The sequence below is a fragment of the Lycorma delicatula genome, chromosome 4 (genome assembly GCF_047948215.1).
Source record: "Lycorma delicatula isolate Av1 chromosome 4, ASM4794821v1, whole genome shotgun sequence".
Taxonomy (NCBI): domain Eukaryota; kingdom Metazoa; phylum Arthropoda; class Insecta; order Hemiptera; family Fulgoridae; genus Lycorma; species Lycorma delicatula.
The window spans coordinates 69,387,920-69,410,354 of NC_134458.1; the positions used below are offsets into that span (position 1 = coordinate 69,387,920).

Below are 22,435 nucleotides of genomic sequence, written 5' to 3' on the forward strand. Positions count from 1 at the left end.
GGCCGTCATTTGTACATAGCGTACCGATCTGTCTTCAAAGGTTTGACCTCTTACGCCGCGTCCGTTTGGGCGCGTAGGTGGAAAGAAGTCGAGCACTTATTCAAAATTTAAGGAGTGCCCAGCGCAGAGCCTTAATTGTACGCACTGGTGTTTTTAAAACAACCTCCTACGAGGCTACCATTGCATCGGGAAAGGCTCTCCCAACCGATTTAGTGGTGAAAGTTCGGGCGGCCACGTGGAAATTGCGAAGAGGCAGTGAGGCTAAGGTATCCGAGATGCGGTTTCGAGCCGGGCCTGTACCTGAGCGGATCGATCTCAATACACCGGTTCTAAATTTCGATTAGTTGCCCGTCTCCCGCCTGCGGAGGAGGCTTTACAGCCTCACGATAGAAACAAGAATGGCACGCCACGACTAAAGGAAGGTCCTTGTATAGATTTATACAGGATCTGGGGGGATGGTTTGCCTCTCCTTCGTTTTTAAGGGCGACGGGAGCCCGTGTGCTTTCCAACAATGTAAATTTTAACCGATATTTGTTTCGGCTCCACCTGGCAGCTGATAAACTGTGCAACTGCGGGGAGGTCCGATCGAACGAACACATGATATTCGATCGCCCAGCTCTTGGGGAGGGCCAGAACTCAGGCCACCATGGAACTTAGAGGTCAAGGGGAATATCGGCCACTCACAAGCGGCAAGTCAATGTGGCGAGAGCCGCATTGTCGGACCGTGTGGGAGTTCCTTGATGCGGTTGCTTTATTCAACCGAGATCAGTAGTTTACCTAAGCGAAAAGACTCCTATCGCGCTGCTGTAGGAAGCTAACCGAGAGATACGGCTGGCTACCAGCCAGAATAAGGCTCCATGCGCTTTAATGGTGGACAGGTACTTGCTGACATTCAACGACCTAGGCGTGGCAGCGAATCGCTGCCTTTAACAAGATAAATCAATTACTGATAGTCATATATGTTTTAGTAGTTGACGGGGTGCGCCTACCCACTACAGCGATGTATGACAATTGGGCGGTGGGAAACGCAAGCGAGTGGTGTATAGTACCACGCTTATTCCGCTCACGCTTTTAGGTTAGCTCTGCGAGCTAGTTATGACACCGGTCGCTAAACTGTTTCGCGGCTCAGTAGCAGTTTGTGGCACAGACAATCGGTCTTATGCTTTAGGGTGACCGAATGAGGAGGTGGCGCGAGAAATGCTAAGCAAACCGACAAGCCGATTCACAACGAACGAGTGTATACAACACTTGTGACACCGGGTTTATCGATGGTGGTCTGCGGATTTTTCACCTTTCTTTCTTTCTTTTCCTGTTTAGCCTCCGGTAACTGCCGTTTAGATAATACTTCAGAGGATGAATGAGGATGATATGTATGAGTGTGAATGAAGTGTAATCTTGAACATTCTCAGTTCGACCGTACCTGAGATGTGTGGTTAATTTAAACCCGACCACCAAAGAACCCCGGTATCCACGTTCTAGTATTCAAATCCGTGTAAAAATAACTGGCTTTACTAGGACTTGAACGCTGTAACTCTCGACTTCCAAATCAGCTGATTTGGGAAGACGCGTTAACCACTAGACCGACCCGGTGGGTTGCACATTAACCGTGTTCAAAATATATATCCCGTTGTATGCTACCCACCGATCACAAATTATTATTCGATCTGGTACACTACACTCTGCAATAACCTATCTCCAGAACGATTGTCTAGTGCGAAATGTAATATACCCCAGCCACACGGGACAGCCCTTCAAAACCCGTTGCTTCTGAAGGACTCTGCCGACGTTATTCTTCCTCCTTACGAATAGAGACTCGTCGATTTCTACTGTCAGACCCGGGCCACCGATTACACGAATTGATTTTTTTCATTTTTCGGCGCACACTTCTTGTAATTTCTCCATTTGCCAGCTGGGTTGTTATGAATACTTAATTCGTGTTCCCAGAATGCCTCGTAGAATTTCGTAGATCCACGAACAAATAGTAAAATTTTATGAAAGCTTAGTTAGAGTCCTACAACCGTGTATCGGGCCGCATTTGTATATAGGTTCGGCACCGCCTGCTCTTACACTGCTACCGTTTCTGTCATTAGAAATATTTAACGCACGTCTTGCCGCCGATTACAAAGTTTACGTTACGGTAAAATACTAAAACGGTTGAAACATACAAGCACGATTCATTTTATCTTTTGATAAAACAAATAATTCTAACGCGTTCGCAAGAAGATTAATAACGAAGCCGAATTGTAATTACTACAACGGTGACAATTATAGCACAACACTGCTGGATTAACTACGATGTGCCGATGTAATTTAAAGATTAAATACCAAACTATCCAAATAACAGTACCTGAAGAACGACGATGTAATCGAACAAGTACGAGCGCGCTTGCTAAAGTCTAACGTAATAATCATAACTGCACCGACTTGTTGGCTAGAAATATCCTAAACTCGAGACAAGAATCAACGTGAACTTCAGTTACAAATTTTGTTAATACGTGCGACAATACATGTAATACAAATCGTGGGCTTATGAGGTTGGACAGACTGGGAGGTGGATAATTGAGGATAGCCGATACGAAACTCGAGGAGAAGGTGAATTTTTGATCGCTAGTAATATTTTCCCTTTGTTATATACTTACTCGTGTATAAAGAACTTTCTTATAACGTAAGAGTAATTATACGCATACACATAAACATTAATACTCCAACTAGAACGTACTAAAATCAGACCCGGTACGGTGCGGTATGTGGAGGAATCCTAATACAAGTACGACTTAAACCGACTAAGCGGCTGACTTATTCGTGCAGACTGAAGAGAACGTCAGAAGTCAGCGATTTAGTTAGAAGAGCTTGAACGAAGCGAACAAAGCAAAAGGAACTATTCTGGTAAAACACTCGGGGCGATAAACTAACAACACAACTAGCGTAGTGTAATAGATTTATTTAATTATCCGGTAAAAAATTACTGAGCAGAGAGAATCAATATGAAAATTTAATGCAGCCTCCGCCAACAGACAAATCATTTTGTAATAATGATTTTTTTACATTGTATATCAACATTTTTTTAAGTAAAAAAGGTTTTGTTAAAAATTAAATTATTTAATCGTAAACAAAAGTCTTCTTATTTCATATTCCGTAATATCTTCAAAAGAATAACAAATTTTGAAATCGGATATTATATACGACTTAATTATCATTGTCTTCCGCAATCAGGAAATCTCATTGAAGTACTTTACTTTGTCAGGTTTTTAAAATAAATAACACGAGGAAGAGATTCCGATCAATTAATTGTATTAAATTACTTTCTACATCCTCGCTTAGAGATATGCTTCAATAGTTTGTACCTGTAATTTAAAATACGATAATTTAAGAAAGTAATAAACAATTTTTTTAAGTTATTCTTTTTTTAACTCACCTTTCCACGATTAACGTTTACACTACCGAATGCAAATCTTTTATAAAGTATGACACGGGATATCGCTACGTAGATGTATTTGCAAAATTTTCTAGCTCTCAAATTAAATAACAGTTATTAGAAAAGATTAATTTTGTTTTGCCTACCTTTAACCTTTATCCTCATCTTGTTCTCTAACATAGCAAACATCAGGGCAATTTGTGAAACGGTCGCACAAGTGGTACGCACGACAAAGGAGCGGACGACCGTTTACCGCCACAAATGAGGAAAACATGAGCGTGCACGCGACACGATTTTCTTAGACGGACGAGTAACTATCGATGAAGTGACACGTCGTCTGCAAATCAGTCACGGTTCTGCCTATGAAATCGTCCACAGCAGACTTGGGTTTCATGAAGTCTGTGCAAGACGGGCCCCAAAATAACTCGCACAGTCGCATAAACAAACGCGCTTGTACATCTGCCAAAAACATTTCGTTCGGTAACGAACGATCTTCTTAGACAGAATCGTCACCGGTGACGAAACGCGGAAACATCGTTACAAACCGGAGAGTAAACGGCAGAGTATGGAATGGAAACATCCAAATTCGCCCCGCAAAAAAAAAGTTCAAGACCCAACCGCCCGCAGTAAAACTGATGCTTACGGTTTTTTGAGACTCACAAGACCCCAGTACTGGAACATTATGAGGAAAGGGGCACGACAATAAACAGTGCGCGTTACAGTGAGATGCTTACTGTCAAGCTGAAGCCTGCGATCCGAAGCAAACGCCGAGGACTGCTGTCGAAAGGTGTTGTGTTGTTGCACGACAATGACCGTCCACATACTGCTGCCCGCACTGATGAAACGCTCCAGAAACTCAACTTTGAAGTACCGGCTCATCCTACGTACAGTCCTGATCTTGCCCCTTCTGATTACCACTTGTTTCGTCCTCTCAAAGAGGCATTAATTTTTTTTTGTTTTTTGAGGGCAAAAACGTCTATGTGTTATCATTTTTTTATGAAAAAAATAAAATAAATTAAAAACTAATCTAACGGAGGTAGTAAAACTTAAAACTAATATCACGGGTAAACACAAAAGTAAATATAATTTAACAAGGTCCGAGATGGGTGCAAAACGCCCATTCTCGGATAACAAAAAGACAAAAATAAAAAAATATAAAACCGCTAACATAAAACTTAGAACTAGGTTAAAAACTAAAATAGTAAAATTAAATAAAACTTAAAACTAATATAAAATTATATAATAAAAAATTAAAACCGAGTTAAAAGCAAAAATTAAAACGGTGAAATAAAACTTAAAACTATTATATTTACAGAATTACTTACAACTAATATCACTAAAATCTTACAACATAAAAAAAAAACAAATAAAATTTGAGAAATTCCGATAGGGAGTGTAAAAGACTCCCTACTCGGATAACAAATACAGAACACAGAACCAACACATATAAGTTCTTTCATTGACAACAAATGCACAATCAACTGTATCGTTTTGTTTCCATCCATCAATGTATACCACCGCGTCTGAGTTCATCTTGGAGAGAACACACTGAAATATTTGCTGGAAGACAATAGGTAGTGTTGATTGTTTATTGTATGTCGTAAGGTCAAAAGTAAAATTTATAAGGTTTATTCCCCGCGGTGGATATGAGCAACGATACGTTGGAAAGAATGACGGTGTGTCAACATTTATATGCTGCAGTAGACGTCGGGTACGAACACCTACTGATGCAGTACAATGTGGATGGTCCTCGTACTTTCTTAAATTCGGATTTCTAAAGAACGAGTCAAAAGCCGGGTGATTTTGCTGTCCTTTGAGACGAGCAAAATAAGATAATAAAAGCTGCTTTCGTCTATCCCGAAGTGATGGTTCACCACAGTCTACAAGATTTTAGGATTTCTGTACCAAAAACTTCGTTTTGGGCACAAAAACCCCAAAATTCTACACACCCATCCAGCCCTAACCGGTCGTCAAAGCAGCCCGCTCCCGTTCCGCAAGCCGCGGCCGCAAACCACCACGAACCAACAGGAGACAGTCATCGGCGAAAGTACGAGCCGCGAACCTTTTCGGGAATGTCAGCCAAAGAAATCCGTCAAATACCAAACTACAGAGCAGAGAACCGAGAACGAAACCTTGCGGGATTCCCAGGATGAGGACCTTCCACAGAGAGCAGCGCATCTCCAAACAGATTGTGACAAATAGTTAGACAAATAGTCTCAAACTACGGCCTGCAGGGCACAGTACCATTGCGGTCCTCCTACCGATAGAGGATACAACTTCAATACAAAGAAGGAAATGACGCCTCAATGTCAAAAAAAATTGCCAAACACATCCACAGTCGGCGCCTTCCACTTCGGCATGTGCATTCAAGATGCAATCCTCGGTGAATCCACCTTCATGAAGCCATACTGGCTTCGACTAAAAAGACATCTCACATCGATGCATCCCCAGAGCCGTCCCACAACCAGCCCCCCGAAGCAACCCGCCGAAAACCATCAAGAAGCCGACAACCGCCGACCGAACCAGAACCCCTTCCCGGCTCCAAAAGCACCCTCACCAAAGCCACTTCCCGACAAGCGGAAAGAAGCCCAAACCAAGGCACCCAGAGAACCGCCCGCCAAGAGCTCCCCATGACAAGCAAAAGGCGACAGAAGACATCCGGGTCAAGCCAGCCAACACCCGGCCACCCCCAGCGCCATTCGCGAAAACAGACGGTCCACAATCACGGGACCCACAACCCGCACGCCAGGGACGGCGTCCCACCCTCCCCGACGCCGACCACCACACCATCTTTCCGAGCATCTGGAAACAGAGCATCCAGGAACGCCCGGTAAGTCGCCTCAGATGTCAACGTATCGTCTCGACCACCAAACTCGAGCGAAAACCGGATTGCACGTGCAATGGCTTGGGCCCATAACACGATTTCGCGAGCTGCCAGGGGTTGCGCTGCAACTCGCGCATGGAATCTCTCCGAAACACGAGTGTGATTTCCTTGATGGCTCGTAGGTCTTCACTGCGGACGCGCCGGTAGATACGTAGGACCTCAGCGCGCACGTCATCAACGATAATCCCCGTTAGGAGGCTACGCTTGGGCCTACCTACGATCTACCCTTGCACCCAGCACGCTACGTCTTCACTGCGGACGCGCCGATAGATACGTAGGACCTCAGCGCGCACGTCATCAACGATAATCCCCGTTAGGGGGCTACGCTTGGGCCTACCTACGATCTACCCTTGCGCCCAGCACGCTTAGGTCAGAGGACTACCATCTTTTTCCGGGCCGCCGTCTGCGATCAACAGACGGCCTCCCAAAAGCGAAGGTCATGACGGCTACAGGCACTCTCTAATCAGCGGACTGACTACGATGATGGGACCGTCCATTAGCCTTGGCCGCCGTAGGACCCTATCGCAGCCAGTCTTGATGGACCAGCTGAATTTTTCAGCCATCAATTCCACCTGCTCACTGTGTTCCATGCGACATTACAACCCCTGTAAGGCAGCCGCCAAGCCCATGCAATTGCGCGCACCGTCCAGCCCTCGGCGCGGGCCAGGCGGTCGTGACCAAACGCCAACATTCGTGGCGACTCACCAGGAGAACCCGGACAATCTGCCTCCAGGCGCTCCGGAAGATGAAGCAGTAGTCGGGGCCAGGGCGGGCGAGACCCCATCACGAGCGAGCAAGCCGCAGATCTTGTGACCACAGACCGAGTGCCCTCCCGAATGGCACCGAGAAAGGACCGGGCACTGACCAACGAGCCCCGGACACCCTCCACCACCCGCCGCCCGTCACAAGAGAGCCGCCCGGCAGGCAGCTCTCAAGGCGCCCCAGTCGGAGCGGCTATCCGACTTGCAGGAAGATGGGTTTGGTGACGGTGCTCCCAAAACCAGGAAACGACTCTAGTTAGGTCGACAGTCATCAGTCTCGAGATGGCCATCGGCAAGCCCCCCGAGAGGCTATCCGTGGAACGGCTCCGGGAATGCATCGATGTTAGATGTCTTTTTAGTTGAGGCCAGTATGGCTTCATGAAGGGGGATTCACTGAGGATTCCATCTTGAGTGCACTTGCCGAAGTGGAAGGCGCCGACTGTGGATGTGTTTGGCAATTTTTTTTTTGGCATGTTGGGGTCATTTCTTTCTTTGTATTGGAGTTCTATCCTCTGTTGGTTGGAGGACCGCAACGGTCCTGTGGCCCTGCAGGCCGTAGTGCGAGACTATTTGTCTAACCGTGCGGCTCTGTTTGGAGATGCGCTGCTGTCTGTGAAAAGGTCCGGGTCGTACTGGCCTATCCGTACTATACGTAAAGTAATTTAGAATAGTCAGTTGTTTGTTCGCGTACAGTAACGACCCGGACAACAGTATCACGTCTATTAGTAGACACTCGGCCTGGCGGCAACGTTCTGCCGTCTTGCCTACTACTGAATTGGCGTTCGACTGTAGCAGTCTGAGAGTTTGCCTAACCGTACCTAGATAGCATGTCACACTCCATGATGGCCTGAATACCACGTCCTTCAGAGAATTTGCTTGGCACAGGCGGGGAATATTGCTAGAATTTCCAGTAGGACATCCTTAATTGTCACTTGTGACAAGAAATCCGTACCGGAACTCTCCTTCGGGAGTGCGGTTATATTTATTTTGCCGCTGGAGGGGCCGGGAGTCATTAACGCATTTTGGTGGGGCGTGGGGCTTCTCGCACCTCTTATTTGCTATAGTTTTTGTGTAACTTTACTAAATAGCTGAATAAGTGGGAAGCCACAATATACGCCTTTTGTTGTGGGTATGAAAAGATCGTTTAGGACCACTCGCACACTGTTTACTCTTGCATAATGCAAAGGCATTACAAGTAAATTTAAGAAATCTGTTTCATATTATACTCTTCCTTCAGCTATGAGAGCCTATTCCAAATGAAGAGGCGTTAACTTTTCCAATTCTACCAGAAACGTGCAGTTTAGAAGAAAATGTTGGTGATGAAGACATAGTGACTCAGAAATTAACGAAAAAGAACAGGATCCAAATTCCCAAGATGAGAGCACTGAATCTCACAAATTACTGAACCAGAACCTTAATGATCTGTTTCGTTATGTTAATTTGTTTAAATGTAATCTCAGAGTTCCTGACTTCAAAATTAGAAAGCTTTAACCTTACAGTGGCACTCAAATATGTTTCCCTTACTAAGCAGCAAGAATTTCGGCACCTGTTCTCCTTACACGATAAAAGTGTTCTCCCATGATTTAAATTCCTCACTGGATTTACTATAGCAGCGTCACAATCCTTCAGAATTCAGACTGCATATAGATCCCTCTGAAAATGTTTGAAAACCATCCTCCTTCACATTGGAAATAAGAAAACATCAATTCTCCTTTCCTCTTTAGCACAAATGAAGAAGACATATGACAGTATGAAATTTTTACTTGTGTTGATACAGATGAAAGTTATTCATGGGCGTATATGTAGAGACCTAAGGGTGATAGCAATTTTTTCTTAAGGCTGCATCTATCAGTTATACAAAGTACTTTGGTTTATTACACAAGCAGGACAATAGAAACAGAAACACTATTACATTAAAACTAAAAAACCGGCCCAAGGGCTGAGCAGAAAAATATTATTTGTGAATTTTGTAAATCTAAAGAACATCTACCTTCCACCATTACATATAAAACTTGCTTTGATGAAAAATTTTATAAAATAATAAAAAAATAAAGGTTTTACCACAATATATGGAAGGACACTTCCATTGTAGTTCTTCTTTTTTTTAATAATTAAATGAACGTTGTGTTACCTGCAACAAAAGAAAAAAACAGTACTATATGTGACGATGATAATAAATCCTTTTTTCAACTTACTATGTTTTGGTTATGCTAGGAATTAATACATTTGTAACGTAAATATTGTACTCATATTTTTATTATGAAATACGAGGTCTGATAGTACTCATTACCATTCTTCAGCTGTAGGTTAGCTTTTTATGCAGACACTTGGGAGAAAATCACTCAAATTCAAGGACATAATATTTCTAAAGATTACCATAATCTTAAGCCGGACCTAGCAGGCATTCAGCCAAAACCTAGAGATCACTAGCAGGAAGAAAGGAATGAAGAATAAAGGAAAAGAGTAGAAGTTAGAAAAGGATGATCTAAAGAGGACTGCAAACGATTCCACTCGAAAGAATGAATCTACATCTTTTCTACACAGTGCGTATCAATTTTACTAGTAATCCATTAGATTAGGGCTTCTTCATGTAGGATATAAGTAGACAATTACTGATACAGAATACCTGTAGAATTACTGCGCAGTGCAGGTGAAGAAGCGATTGATAGATTGTACAAACTGGTGTGTAATATTTATAAAAAAGGAAAGTTCCGTAAGACTTCAAAAAGACTTTGGTATCAAAATTATGATACCAAAGAAAGCAGAGGCTGATAAATGTGAAGAATACAGAACAATTAGTTTAACTAGTCACGCATCAAAATTCTTAACTAGAATTCTATACAGAAGAATTGAGAGGAGAGTGGAGGAAGTGTTAGGAGAAGACCAATTTGATTTCAGAAAAAGTATATGGACAAGAGAAGCAATTTTAGGCCTCAGATTAATAGTGGAAGGAAGATTAAAGTAAAACAAACCGACATACTTTGCGTTTATAGATCTAGAAAAGGCATTCGATAACGTAGACTGGAATAAAATGTTCGGCATTTTAAAAAAATTAGGGTTCAAATACAGAGATAGAAGAACAATTGCTAACATTTACAGGAACCAAACAACAACAGTAATAATTGAAGAACATAAGAAGCTGTAATAAGAAAGGGAGTCCGACAAGGATGTTTCTAATCCCCGTTACATTTTAATCTTTACATGGAACTAGCAGTTAATGATGTAAAAGAACAATTTAGATTTGGAGTAACAGTACAAGGTGAAAAGATAAAGATGCTACGATTTGCTGATGATATAGTAATTCTAGCCGAGAGTAAAAAGGATTTCGAAGAAACAATGAACGGCATAGATGAAGTCCTACGCAAGAACTATCACATGAAAATAAACAAGAACAAAACGAAAGTAATTAAATGTAGTATAAATAACAAAGATGGACCCCTGAATGTGAAAATAGGAGGAGAAAGGATTATGGAGGTAGAAGAATTTTGTTATTTGGGAAGTAGAATTACTAAAGATGGATGAAGCAGGAGCGATATAAAATGCCGAATAGCACAAGCTAAACGAGCCTTCAGTAAGAAATATATTTTGTTTACATCAAAAATTAATTTAAATGTGAGGAAAAGATTTTTGAAAGTCTATGTTTGGAGTGTCGCTTTATATGGAAGTGAAACTTGGACAATCGGAATATCTGAGAAGAAAGGATTAGAAGCTTTTGAAATGCGGTGCTATAGGATAATGTTAAAAATCAGATGGTTGGATAAAGTGACAAATGAAGACCTATTAGATGAAGAAACAAGCATTTGGAAAAATATAGCTAAAAGAAGAGACAGACTTATGGGCCACATACTAAGGCATCCTGGAATAGTAGCTTTAATATTGGAAGGAAAAAATTGTGTAGGCAGGCCACGTTTGGAATATGTAAAACAAATTGTTAGGGATGCAAGATGTAGGGGGTATACTGATATGAAAAGACTAGCACTAGATAGGGAATATTGGAGAGCTGCATCAAACCAGTCAAATGACTGAAAACAAAGCGATTCGGGCACGATATTATACTTCCAAACAGATTACAAAAAGATAAGACTCGGAGCAAGCAAAGCAAGCAGAGGTATATGTAAGACTGTAATTTACATTAAAATAAAAAACATATTAGCATCAACATTAAATTACTAAAATTAAACATTTTGTGTTAAAAGGAAAGATCCCGACTTACTATCTATTCCATTCGTATTTTGTTGAGTTCAAGTGGCAAAATTTTGCAAAGGACCTGGATATAGCTATTCTTTGTACTTCATCAATAAATTAATTACAACCTAATTTTTACCCCTGTTTCTTGGAGAACCCAAAGATCACTCTTCGGACTGTTATTTCTGCTTAATAAATATTAAAGGGATTACGTCAAAATCAAAACATACAGTGGTGTACCCTAACTTGCAATCTGCAATAAGACCAGTTCCACACTGGAAAGAATTGCCCGTACTAAAGCCTCCAGAGCATGTGACATTAGATGAAGTGAGCTCAAAGTCTGATGGAAGTAAGGAAGAAAAAAAACAGATTCTGGTGATACAATTTTTGAACAAAGCAGTTCATCCGAGCCTCATTTGCTGACTCAAGAGAATCTTAACGATCTCATACGAGATTTAAAATTATCCAAAAAAACAGTCTGAAATGCTTGCTTCCCAGCTAAAAGGGCGGAATCTTCTTCAAAAGAATACAAAGATATGTACTTATCGTAATCGTTATTCTGAATTTAAAGACTATTTTTCTGAAGAAAATGGCTTGGTGTTTTATAATGACATTTCTTTTCTTATGGAGACACTTTGTAATGAACATAAACAAACAGAATGGCACTTGTTCACCGAATACTCTAGAGTTAGTTTAAAAGTTGTTTCTGCATAATGGCAACAAATTCCCATAGTATCTGCGGCTAACTCTGCTAGTATGAAAGAAACATATGAAAACTTTAAATTTATATTGGAAAAGCTTCAATATTCAGAGTATGAATGGAATATTTGTGGTGATTTGAAGGTAATTGCACTTATTCTTGGTTTGCAGCTCGGTTACACAAAGTACTGCTGTTTTTTTGTGTAAATGGGATAGTAGGGACAGACAAAACCATTTCCTTAGAAAAAAGTGGCCTAAACGCGAATCACTCATTCCTGAACAGAAAGATGTGAAACATGACCCATTGTGTAATCTTAAAAATGTGCATCTACCTACGTTACACATCAAACTAAGATTAATGAAGAATTTTGTCAAGGACATGGACAATACTCGTGGTTTCATGTACTTAAAACAGAAGTTTCCTAAAATTAGTGATGTAAAAATTAAAGGAGGAATATTTGTGGGTCCACAAATATGACCACTAATGCATGATGAAAAGTTTGAGGAAATATTGAATCCACCAGAGAAAACAGATTGGCAAACATTCAAAAATGTTACTCAAGAGTTTTTTGGGAAATCGAAAGGAGGAAAATTACCGTGATATTGTCAATGATCTTTTAAAAATTTGGGTTATACTATGTACGTAAAGGCACACTTCCTGCACTTACACCTAGATTTCTTCCCAGAAAATCTTGGCACAGTGAGCAATGAGAATGAGGTACACTTTCATCAGATTTCAGCTATGGAAAAGATGTATCAAGGAAAATGGAATCCTAATATGCTGGCCGATTATTGTTGGACCATCAAGAGGAATGCTGCACAATCAAAATATAGCAGAAAATCATCATTTCTTACTTTCTAGATGAGTCAAATATTTGAATATTGTGTAATTAAGAATGCAAAAAGTATTAAAATGTTTGAAATTATAGATGCCTGTCTCTCAGAAACCTTGTGTAATGGGAAAAAACCGATATCAGATTTAAATTCAATAGAAAAAATACTATTAGAAATACATATTTTTCTTCCTAGGGACAAAAAAAAATTACTTTTTATTCCCCAATGTTATTACTTAAATATGAAGAGTTAGGAAATCTAAAATTTTTGACATGAGTTGAGTAAAAAGAGTAACAAAGGAGGGTAAGTGAGAGTAACTAAAAAAAAAGAGATTCTAACATAATTTTTCATACGAATTTAGATTATAAAAGAGCTCAGTCACCACAGATTTATTTTTATTAGATAATCCGTTGAAAGAACAACAAATTTTTCATTGTTTTTCTTGAAGGAGATAAATTTTAAACAGTTGATAACTTTAAATATGGTAGTTCCAAACAAAACAATTTTAATGGCAAACCAAGACAAATTTACACTGAATGGACACTTTCATCATAACACTTTCAGAAACTCTTCTGACCTTCCAAGGACATCAAGAAGTTGACAAATATAATAAATTGATTTAGCACACATAACAAAATGAATTTATCAAATTATTGTAACAAATACACAGATCACTTCCTCATGTCCCTGTGCATGTGTAAATTGTATGGCCACAGCAAATAAAAATCACCTTGCACGCCTTATCTAACATAAGTAAAATATTCAAAAATAACAAACTTAAAACAACAGAAAATTTGACTTTTCTCTCCATGTAAAGAAAAGTGTTACTAAAACACAAAATTAATGGATGTTTTTTTTTCTCTTTAAAAACACAATTATGTTCCTCTACAATGAATGACAGAATAAATATGATTTTATAAAAATTAGCAATAAAAACACTTCAGAAAGGAACTTATTCAACAATCACACAAATAAATCTTTGCAAATAAAAATTGTCATGTATACAAAGTTACATATTTTTATGGTTTCTCTTGAACCCTTATGATGACAGTAGAAATTTCAGAAACAATTTTTTACTCATTTAATGGTGGTTTTGAAAAGTTGTAATGACAACTTTGAATCTTTTCTATTAACAGGCAGCATTTTTAAAATTATATAAATAATGTAAGCATACCTTTTTACACACCTATGCTTCAATCAGAAATGTTTATTATGTACATCAGAATATGCAGTTAATTAAATAAATAATATTGTGAATATTACTCTAATTAAATGCATTATGTAAACAATAAAACAATAAAAATTAAAACCAAAAAGAGAAAGGCGATTGAAATAAATTTGAAATTTTGATTTAAAAAAAAAGAAGAGATAATGAAATCAAAAGTAAAGTAAAAACAGTAAACAATAATTCATGCTAACAAATGCATTCCTGAACTTGTACTAATATATTCTAAGAAATCCAACGAAAAGTTAATCTAACACTTACATTTACAGAAAATACTGCCAATTAATGGAAACGGTTCTCAAGTTTTTTTTTAAATGCCTAATTTCATTAATTTACTCTTTTTTATCTATTTCATTCTATTATTTAAATGTAGACAAACCTAACAATAGACTGGTTATATTATTCAGTTAACTTCACCCTTTTAGAAAACCTTGAACATTAACTAATTTTTATAACTGTTAAAAAATTCACTTAATATAGTAGAATCAATACCTTCTTCAAATGGTGTATAACAACCGATTCGGTATGTTCCATCAGCAAGTGAAGTAATATGGTTTTCTGTGAGAGACCGAGATGGATTGGTTATAGTACATGTCACTTTACGATCTTCTACTTTTCCAATTGCACCAGAATCCACCAGACACCTGTAACAGAAGAACTTAATAATGTATTATACATAAAAAATTAACTATTTTATTTATTTTATTTCATTTGATTATATTATTTTAGACTAGAACCTAAATGTACCTCCTACAGTAAAATAGTATTTTTTCTGTAACTGCAAATTCTGATAATAAAAATTATCAGAGATCATACTACCTTCAGGTGTTTTTCACCTCTTGAAAAAAAATTTAGATTAAATTGGAATAATTATGACTTTCTCATAGTTTAACTAACTGATTATAATAATTAAATTTTATTACATTTATATATCCTCAGTTTAATTATTTCAGCAGTTTTTTGTCAATTATAGATTCCAGTAACATGCAGTGAAACTGTACTCAACATTGTTTAAGTCTGTTTAACTATGGGAACTAGATTATTAAATGAGGCTTCAGCTATTGAAATTTTATTCTTATTTCACATCCTTCAATTTTCAGGATGCTACTCCTTGAGACAGTCCAGGATTTATACAACCATTAGTTGTAAAGGGATGTAATTTATTACCTTATCTAAAATCTTTTAATGTAATTTTCTGTAAGTTATTTCTGGGTTAAGAGTTACAACTGAGTTATTGATTGCTTCCCTTTTCATGTGATATTTGAAAGATCAAGGCTAAACTGTACAAGCTATTTTAACACCACCATTGCTTATTTCTATTACCTGCCTTGGTTAGTACTTCAATTCTAATTTACAAGACATCCTGGATCCTGGTATGAGCCATAAAATAGCTACTATACTATTACTATTCTTAATAAGTAAGGGATGCAGCTATCTACTTTCCCTGGTCAATAAAGCTGTAATATCCTCTTCAATTTTGTGTGTGTGTGTGTGTGTGTGTGTGTGTGTGTGTGTGTGTGTGTGTGTGTGTGTGTGTGTGTGTGTGTGTGTGTGTGTGTGTGTGTGTGTGTGTGTGTGTGTGTGTGTGTGTGTGTGTATATGTATCTATGTATATGTGTATGTATATATATGTATATATTGACAGTGCTGTATAAGTAACTGAAATTCTAATTAAATGTAATTGGATGAAGGAGTTAAGATGTAAATTTTTGAATTTATAACTAATGTTAGTATTGATATTAAACTATATTATTTAATTTTGTTTCCTGAATTATGTGTATTTTTAATTATGTGTACATGTTTATCTGTAATCTTGTATTTATGCAAAGACACCAATAAGACAAAGATAATAATATAATTGTGTAACATAATTAAAACACCAGTATTACTCTTATTTTTATGAACTAATAATTATATGAGCTAGGATTATGAACCAATGACTAATAATTATTATGAACTAATGATTAAATTTTGTATTTTTAATTTATATTGAAATTTTTAATTTATATTTAATGTATATTGATTTTTTTTATTTTTTTATGTACTATTGTGTAACACACAAAGACTATAGTTAGCTGTCCTATTACACAAAAAATACAAACAAACAAATAAATAAATTATTATTATTATTATTGCAAGAACTTTGATGGGCACCACTTACTCAAATAATGGCAATACATTTTTTAAATAATAAAAGTTAACATTTATCGGTTAAAAACTATACACACCAAATATGATTTCTGTCACGATCAATTAAAATATTTTAATTTCATTGAATTGCACTAATTCACTTTAATTTATAATATGAAAACAATTTCATATTCACCAATAAAACATAAAAAAATACTAGTATAGCAGTAGGGAAAGTGCTCAGAAATTATTTATTAAAATATACTATGAATTCTTTAATGCAAACCTGAAACCAAATCGTGGAATTGAATCCTGTTATAATCATTTTGCAACACCTATAACATCTGAAGGAGCAACATTTTCAAAATAAAAGTATGTGAACTAATTTAAACGAAAATGACTGAAGCCGTGCTTAATAAACCAGTTCCTGTTCAATCTGCTGTAACGACACACCGAATCAAATTCTATAACAATTTTTTTTTTAAAACTTATCATCACTGACTGTCCTAGGCAAGAATATAGCAAAGTTCCACTTCAATAATCTTAAAAAATGTAGTAATGTAAATTGCAGTTATTTTTGATCGGGTAACTGTATACTATGATACTATTTTTTTTTGGAATGTCTTAGTCGATATCTAAACAAAAAAAAAAATCATAACTGTATTACCTGTACAGCATGTCTTCCTCCAGATTTTGGTGTGTAACTGCATGTATATGTACCATCTCTGTTGTCTCTCAATTTCATATCAACATTAGTGCTCTTAGCGTCCAAAACCTGTAATTTTAAATAAAACTAATGAATACATTAGAAGCGATACAATAAATATTTTTGTATTCAATTATTAACTTATGACAATTATAGACCGGTTACAAAATCTAAGTAAAATTTTACATGTTGGTGAAAATGAGAATTTTAATTATACATCAGGTTTCTTTCAGTTTAAGTTACCATGAAATAGCTAAATGTGCACCATAACTAGTACCTGATATGAGGTAACTGACACAACCAGTCTCAAAGAAGTAATGAGTTTTCTGTACAAGACACAGTATAGAAATTTAGGAAGGATTTACCTTTGCTTTGTTTAACATCGAAATACTGGAATCCACTGAAATATGTGTGACATTCAATCATACAAGTGATACCTTTAATCTGTTTATCTCATTACATTACACTTTGAGAAAACTACACCGATGGTGATCTTATCTTCGTATTTTTGGAATACAAAACATAAAATAGGAGCAATATTTTTTGCACAACAATAAAATAGGACAGATATGAATATATTTAATACATTAAAAACTGTATAACTTAATTTTAACAGCTTCACTTAAATTATTTAAAGGGAGTTATATGAAATTAATGCATCCACTATATTCTCATGGATCTAAAATGCATTGCAGTTCCTATATAAAATCTAATTTTATAAAAATAACGCCGCCATATTGGTTAATCAAGCTAATGTAAAATGCATTATTTTTTTACTAAATAAAGAGTAATAAAGTTATTACTTACTTTAAATAACTTCCTAAATTGTGTTCAACAGTTATTTTTCTAGAATATTCTATAAAAAAAGTTCATCATTATAAACCCACGTACATACACCAAAACGTTAACGACGAAAGTGAAATTGAGCCGGTAGATGGCATCATAAATACTTTAAAAGAAATTATTAATAATTTTACATATAAGAAATTTAATAATAATAAAAAAAAATTATATAGCTTGAAACACAAACGTTTTGCCACTGTTTGTTCAAAAAATATTTATGATAGTTAATAAATAAACAGAATAAAATTGTTTCTAAATCTTATTAAGAGATTGAAAAATTTATATACATTTTTAATTATGATGTGTTTACAACAAATTATTCCTCGAATTAAGATTATTTTAAGTCAGCTAAAAATGTTTAATATCAAACAAAAACAAGATCGATAAGTAATAATGTATTAGTTGTCAGCTAATTAAAAATATCGTTGAATTTAGCATAATTATAACAATTATTTACTAGCACAGTAAAAGTAAGAATCTGTAAATTTTTTGATTTATTAATCATGAGGTTTAATAAATTTTTGAATTTCACTCATTAAATTGCCGTTCAATAAATCTTAATAAAAACAAACTTTGTTTTGTTTTTCTAGGTTAAAAACTTTAATCACTATCTTCCGTACAACTTAATCTTGAATTCTTAATATTTAAAAATGCATTCACAAAATATACAAATTATTATAGTTAATTTTTCCTAAAGAGTGTGTGTGTGTGTGTGTGTGTGTGTGTGTGTGTGTGTGTGTGTTATACTTTTAAAACTGAGTAATAAAAAGTCCTATTCTATATCGTAGCAGAATTGAAACTGTAAAACGGTTAAAAGTTAAACCTTCAACACGCAGCAATTCTTCCCTCTTCCCTCTCCATGTCTAACCGATGTATCCTTTTTCTCCTCTGCGTTCATTGCACGTATATCTTATATAACACACTTTTTGCCGTTGAAAATTAACTAAGCATTTTTTTCATTACCTCCACAATGTGGAAACCGGTAAAGAAAATACCTCCTGTTTAAATAATATACCTCAATGCTATATTAATGTTTTTTTCTAAGAGTAAAACGTTCTGATATTTTATCCGAGGCTACTCTTCCATTTAAAACAAAAAAAAGCTACTTTAACACATTTAAATTAATCTATAAAATTTAAAATAAACTGTAACCGATCTTATATCATGCGGTCTAATTTTACGATTCAGCGATACGGTCTTCTTATAATGAAAAAAAGGAATTCTAATAAAATTGATTCAATCGTCTAATTTATTTGTTTCAGACTAAATAAAAATAAGATAAAAACAGAAGCAGAAATGATATCGCTACAGATAGAAATAATTACGTGAGGCCAAGATTTGAAATTTTTGTCCGATTATTTAAAAAATATTTTTTTTAAAACTATTTTTAAAATAATACAGTACTGACCGAACTGTTTTGAATCAAGTTCGGACAAAATAGAGACGGAAATTTAAACACGGTTGAAAAAATAAAGCACGATAATATTTTGAACAAACTGTTATTTTAGTAGAAGAAGTTTCTTTTATACGCATCGAATGTAAGGGCAACTAATGCTAAAACTGCTAGAAAATCTTTCTAAATGGAAATAATTGTTTCTCGATAAGGAAAACTAATCGAAGATAATTTCCCAATTTCGTATTACTGATAATAACCGAAACCTTATCGACCAGTGATTCCCAAACGGTATGCTGCGGCCTCTTCATAGGGGCGCTTCGAAATATTGTAAAACCTCCATTACAAAGATGCTTAACAAATATTAATGCGATTCGCCTATTCGAACCTGAGATAAATTTTTGATATAAGAATAACAAAACGGTGGACAGGAGCGAGAACGAAGGAGAAAGTGTCTCCTTCGTTCGAAGGAGCAAATTGAAATTAATTTTTATCGCAGAATTCTTCAATTCTACGATGAATCGTATTCATTTAAAAAGGATAGTTTAATTTATCATAAAGAAATGAATTTGTTATTTTGATTATATTTTTTGAGTTGACAAATGGAAATCGTACTCATACTTCAGCAATATTTCCACTGTTCTGTCTTACACGAACGAGTTGAGTTACTTATAATCTAAATAGATTTGATAAGATAGGAAGTAGTGGGGCTACTGCTGTCCATAGATATTACCGCCTATCCATAGATAGATAGATAGATTCATCTATTTTGTAGAGGAAATTCCTCTGGTAATCCTGAGAAAAGTTTTTTTTATAACTTATGTGAACGGAAAATTATTTAGTCTAAATAAACGATTTGAAGGGTTGTAGAGTGATTTAATGTGATTCTTTTATTTAAAGGATTTTGCGCAAAACTCGTTTATTAATTTGTTTTACATATCATTTCTATTTCTTCTAATGACTGTACGCAAAATATCTTATAAACTAATATTACTTATTAAGAGTAATATTTTCTACGAATGTAATGATGTTTAATAATTAGACAATCCATTTCGCGATCGTAATAAACATTTTGAATCGGTATATCGATATATAAAATATATATTCGTCTTTTGTGAAGACAGGAAAATATTTCATTTCTCATTCTATAATTCCTAGTAAGCCTGAAAAAAGGATTTCTTATTGAATTTTTTTTTGTATTTGTTCGTACAAGAGTTATGTATATAAGATAATACGTACTGTAAAGTAAAACTCTTTATAATTACACTGCCACTTGCTAAACAAAAAAGAAATTTCAGTTAAAACTGGCAGTGTAGTCAAAACAAAAATACAGACGCTATTATATGTAATGTTTTCAAGGTCAATAGCATATAAAAAAAACTATATAACAAATTACTTGTACGTGACCACTGTTCATACTTATTTGATACTAGCAGAAGCGGCAATGCTTTTATAGAGAGAGAGAGAGAGAGAGAGAGAGAGAGAGAGAGAGAGAGAGAGAGATATTGATAGAGAGAGAGTTTAAATGAACGCAATTGAAAATTTGATAAAACAAATTAAAAAACTGAACTTGACAAATTTTACCTTTCACTTATTCTCCTTCCCCTTTTCCCTTTCCAACTTTTTCCTTTCACCGTTTTCCCTCACCCCTCTCGTAGTTTCCTTGTATAACGTTAAGTCAATGCCCCTCCCATTATTTGATGTCATACCTTATCGGACCTTCCTCTTCCTGTTTATTTGTTATTATACACAGTATTTATCTTTTAATTTTATTATAATATAAAAATATATACCGTATTTATTCGAGTACCCCTCGCCACGATTTTCCGGACCGAAAAGCTAAAAAAAAAATCGAGTACATACCGGTATTTTAAAGTGCAATAGATGATAAAAAAATACGAACATATTCAGAAAGTAAAGCGTTTAATTCGTTCATTTAAATTACAATATTAATATTACATTCATAATTAATTACCGTAAGTACTAGTTTAGTTCAGAATCAGTAGACCAGTAAAACGAAAAGAAAGTACCACGATGAAAAAGATAATTCAATTCGCTTTTTAATATGGGGTTTTATTTTTAATTAATCACCGTCTGCAAAGATATAACATTGCTATTGTAATTATGTAATGTTAATGGCGTAAAATAATTAAATATAAAATGAAATCTATTAATTTTCATTACGCGTTTTCATTTGACGATGAAAAAATATAATTGACAACATTTTGTCGTCGATGTCTATCTTTTTACTAGTTGGAGGGTTTTAAATAACATGTAAATCAATACCGGATAAAAAAAGACAAATAAAAATGATTTGTTATTAAAATTTTAAACAATTTTTTTTTCAATAGACTTTTCTGTTCCACACCTATATTAAAATTGTACAATTTGAACATTCCTCAAATAGCACATTTTAATAGGTTAATATTAAACCGGTGGGTAATATTTAGGAAAAAGGGTAAGTTACGTCAGACTTCAAAAAGAGTGTTGTAGTCACGATACCGAAGAAAGGAGGAGCAGATAAATGTGAAGAACACAGAACAATTAGCTTAACTAGCCGCGCATCAAAAATCTTAACTAGAATTCTGTACAGAAGAATTCAGAAGAGAATGGAAGAAGTGTTAGGAGAAGACCAATTTGGTTTCAGAAAAATTATAGGGACAAGGGAAGCGATTTTAGGCCTCAGATTAATAGTAGAAGGAAGATTAAAGAAAAACAAACCGACATACTTGGAAAATATAGTTAAAAGAAGAGATAGACTTATAGGCCACATTAAGGCTTGCTGGAATAGTCGTTTTAAAATTGGAGGGAAAGGTAGATGGGAAAAATTGTGCAGGCAGGCGACGTTTGGAATATGTAAAAGAAATTGAAACGACTGGCAATAAATAGAGAATCTTGGAGAGCTGCATCGAACCAGTCAAATGACTAAAGACAAAAAAAAGATATTAAAAGTAAAAATATAAAATAATAAATAAATAAATAAATAAAGTATAAAATATAAAATATTAAAAGTAAAATCGGTTTCATATATTAAATTGAGGGATATTAGAGGGAATACAGAAGTGCGCGGATCTATATAAAATTTAAATTATACCACTCCTTCGGTCACATGTCGGAGTAATAGTGCGTCTCAGCCATTTATTCGGAGGTCCCGGGTTTGAATCCCGGCCAGATAGTCTACAAAATTTCCGTTTTATATTCCCACGCAGAAGTTTCTATCTTATATGGTGAATTAATCATAAAAAATCTGATGCGGACACTACATGACTTCCTTGTTCGCCTATTGAATTACATATACACAGTTATTTAAATGAAAAGTACGTAAAATTTTATTTCATTAATAACTTTTGAAAGGTTTTC

At 35.7% G+C, this 22,435-nt stretch overlaps 1 protein-coding gene across 10 annotated transcripts in view; it reads right to left on the reverse strand.

Annotated features, from left to right (window-relative positions):
• LOC142323519 (uncharacterized) overlaps positions 1-22,435 on the reverse strand; it is a 149,841-nt gene that overhangs the window by 112,977 nt on the left and 14,429 nt on the right. For 8 of the 10 annotated variants that reach the window (XM_075363275.1, XM_075363282.1, XM_075363274.1 and 5 more), the window contains exons 2-3: positions 16,801-16,908; positions 14,496-14,647 (exon numbers count right to left, since the gene is read on the reverse strand). In XM_075363275.1, coding sequence (XP_075219390.1) covers positions 14,496-14,647; positions 16,801-16,856 — 208 coding nt within the window. In that variant the 5' untranslated portion in view covers positions 16,857-16,908. Of the gene's footprint in view, positions 1-9,121; positions 9,192-14,495; positions 14,648-16,800; positions 16,909-22,435 lie in introns of all 10 variants that reach the window. The other 2 variants (XM_075363279.1, XM_075363278.1) reach the window with 1 other exon arrangement.